A 2,936-nucleotide genomic window follows, 5' to 3' on the forward strand; every position below is an offset into this window, starting at 1 on the left:
AGATAGATAGATAGATAGATAGATAGATAGATAGATAGATAGATAGATAGATAGAGGGAGTGAAAAGCGGGTGTATGAGTGTATATGTGTAAGTGTGTGTGCGCATGTTCATACATAGGTTCATTCTGGTGGGCATCTGCGCGGATGTGTGTTTGTGTGGTATTGTTGCTTCTGTGAATGCCTTAGATAGAACATGTGAGTGTCTGGGTGTGTTTGTATGTGAGTGTGCGTGTGAGTGTGTGTATGCGCGCGCGTTCATGTGTATGTACATCGTGGGACAGGTGAAGGGTTTGGAAGGCAATGCGTTTATTCCTTTAGATATATCTATCTATTGGTCTCTTTCATCAGACATTATAATTTGAGCAGCAGAGAATGGCCGGGACTTTTATTTATTGGTAAACGTAAAAAAACAATAAAGCAAGGAAGATTTTACTAACTTTGGCATTGCGAATATTTCAGTATAGGTGTTGTTTCTTGGCCAAGACCTGTATGACACTCGCCTTTGACAACCACAGATGTATTGTATGTATTTCTCGTATAATTTACTACTGCTAATAGGTGACATCCACACATCATGTCTTTATTGCCACTGAGGTCTCTATAATTATAAGGAGAACTTTAAAAGAATGTGCTTCAGATCAACAGAGAAACGCCAGCTGGATTCCACAAGAAACAAGGATTATATAATTTAAGCAGGTGTATATAACTTATGACGTTCATGTTCTTTCTTTCGTAGGTGTTAATAACAAAATGTGAAATGGTTATTGGTGGAAACAGTAAAGTCGTTACATTACTGCACTCATAACTTATATCTTGAATAATAAAATCCCTTTAAGTAAGGAGAAATTTCATAGCCACTTGAAGTGACTTATTTATATATATACTCTGGTGTATATATATAGTTGGAATTTACAATAATACAAAGAAAACAAAAGACGAGATGGATATGCACATGTATACAGGTATATGTATATATATATGCATGTATATGTCTAAATGAGATAGTAGCTTTAATATTAATATTGAAACTATTAAAACTGAAAGTATCTCACATTACAAGGAAGATGTTATTGTTTCACTTTTGACACGTAATATTGAAATAATGTAAGAAATAAGATATTGCCCCGGGCTCGCATTACGCAAGAACTTTAAACTTGTTTTAGCCTATGACACTGCATGGACCCCAAGTAAATCATGTGTAAATCTTGAATGAAATCGGTTGGGTAGTTCTCGAGTTTTATTGATTCATATATACAGACATACACATTCTCAGTCATATATATATATATATATGCACACAGTTGTTAGCCATTGAACTAACACCCGGTATTAATTAACATGGATGAAATTAGATGATATCAATCCTCATGCTATTTAAATGCAGGCTTTACAATGACTAGATGCAGTATTTGGATATAATTATTTTCATATATTAAATTTTAAACCAACCCAACGTTGTTCATTGCCAACTGTATAAAATATTTGTGAAATTGATGATCTCTCTTTATGGTATTAGTTTTACATAACGTCCTACTTTCCAAAGAAATATAAAAAACTTGTACATACACATGATATATGTCGGGAAGGAATAAGAATGCACCATCCTCATATTTCTGCATTTGGTTGTGGCCCAAATATCTGAAAGGAAGAAACAAAGTTAATTCAAAATACGTAAAATTCACTAAATCTATTTTCCCCCTGTTAAATATTTTCTAAATTTCTCTTTAGTCAACTCTGACACTGTAAACGCGAGAGGGGTGAAACGGTAGAACACATCGTTAGAGAATGCCCGAAATTGGACAAAGCGAATTCAAACGATGTCATGACAATGTGGCAAGAATGATCTTTTGGGAACTCTGTGGAAATCCCGGCCTACAAATAGTAAAGACGCGGTATGATCAAACCGCCGTTAAGTAACAGCCAAAAGAGACACACAAACAAAATGGTGTGATTACAACCATATTCAACTTTTTCCTTTTTATTCTCTGAGCTCCTCTTCTTTACTTATTCTCCACTCTGATATTTCATATCGCTTTTATTCCCAAATATGCTTAATAGTCTACATACTTTTGAATATCATTGGCAAAATCACACAACATTGGAAGTCGAAGCAGCTGTTACATGGGATGCAGTCTATTTACATTGAATTAATAAATAATAATTGATGAAAGTCAATTGTTGCTCATCACTACTTCTCCACTTTGTGCTTTGTTTAATTATATATACATACATACATACATACTTATATATACATATATTAATATAGGAGAGTATTGTAGTTCGCTTGAAGCATTGTGTATTGTTTGTAAAGAAAATAAAGTTTAGAATGGTGCAACAATGCACTATAGAATAAAAAATGGACTATATACCTGTTGTAATTTGGTTATCTATAGTCTGATGATATTTCGGAATTACAATTCCTTCTTCAGATCTTCTTAGTTGGACTATAGATAACCAAATTACAACAGGTATATAGTCCATTTTTTATTCTATAGTGCATTGTTGTACCATTCTAAACTTTTTATTCTTTATATATTAATATATAAGTGTGTGTGCGCTTGTGTATGTTAGAGTGTGAGTCAGAGAAGAGCAAAGTGACGGAAGCAAAATAATGGTAAATTTTAGTTATGTAAAATCATACAGACAAAGAATAGTATCAGTAACACTGATCGAACTTACAGAGATTGCAAACTGTACAGATTTTCGAAGGTTCCCTGTTTAATGGTCGATATATTATTATGGGATAGATCTCTGTAAGATAGAATTAAAATTTGCTCAGAAATACTATGTCCAATGAATTAGAGGTAGGAACAGAAAACGAACTAGAATTGAAAGATGAAGATGATGAGTGAAAATGATAGAGATTAAGAGAGAAATAGAGTGACGATGAGAGGAAGAAGACGAATCAGAAGTAGTAAATGTACATGTATATATAT

The 2,936-nt window shown here is 33.2% G+C and overlaps 2 protein-coding genes across 6 annotated transcripts in view; both read right to left on the bottom strand.

Moving 5' to 3' along the window:
- LOC106873850 (adhesion G-protein coupled receptor G6) overlaps positions 1 to 2,936 on the bottom strand; it is an 82,527-nt gene that overhangs the window by 12,711 nt on the left and 66,880 nt on the right. The window lies entirely within an intron of this gene.
- The window catches only part of LOC106873847 (slit homolog 3 protein), a 20,679-nt gene that overhangs the window by 3,058 nt on the left and 14,685 nt on the right, over positions 1 to 2,936 (bottom strand). For all 5 annotated transcript variants that reach the window (XM_052977961.1, XM_052977959.1, XM_052977960.1 and 2 more), the window contains 3 exons: positions 2,680 to 2,751; positions 1,567 to 1,638; positions 438 to 598 (listed from right to left, as the gene is read on the bottom strand). In XM_052977961.1, coding sequence (XP_052833921.1) covers positions 438 to 598; positions 1,567 to 1,638; positions 2,680 to 2,751 — 305 coding nt within the window. The remainder of the gene's footprint in view (positions 1 to 437; positions 599 to 1,566; positions 1,639 to 2,679; positions 2,752 to 2,936) is intronic.

This window comes from Octopus bimaculoides, chromosome 29, assembly GCF_001194135.2.
Source record: "Octopus bimaculoides isolate UCB-OBI-ISO-001 chromosome 29, ASM119413v2, whole genome shotgun sequence".
Lineage (NCBI taxonomy): Eukaryota > Metazoa > Mollusca > Cephalopoda > Octopoda > Octopodidae > Octopus > Octopus bimaculoides.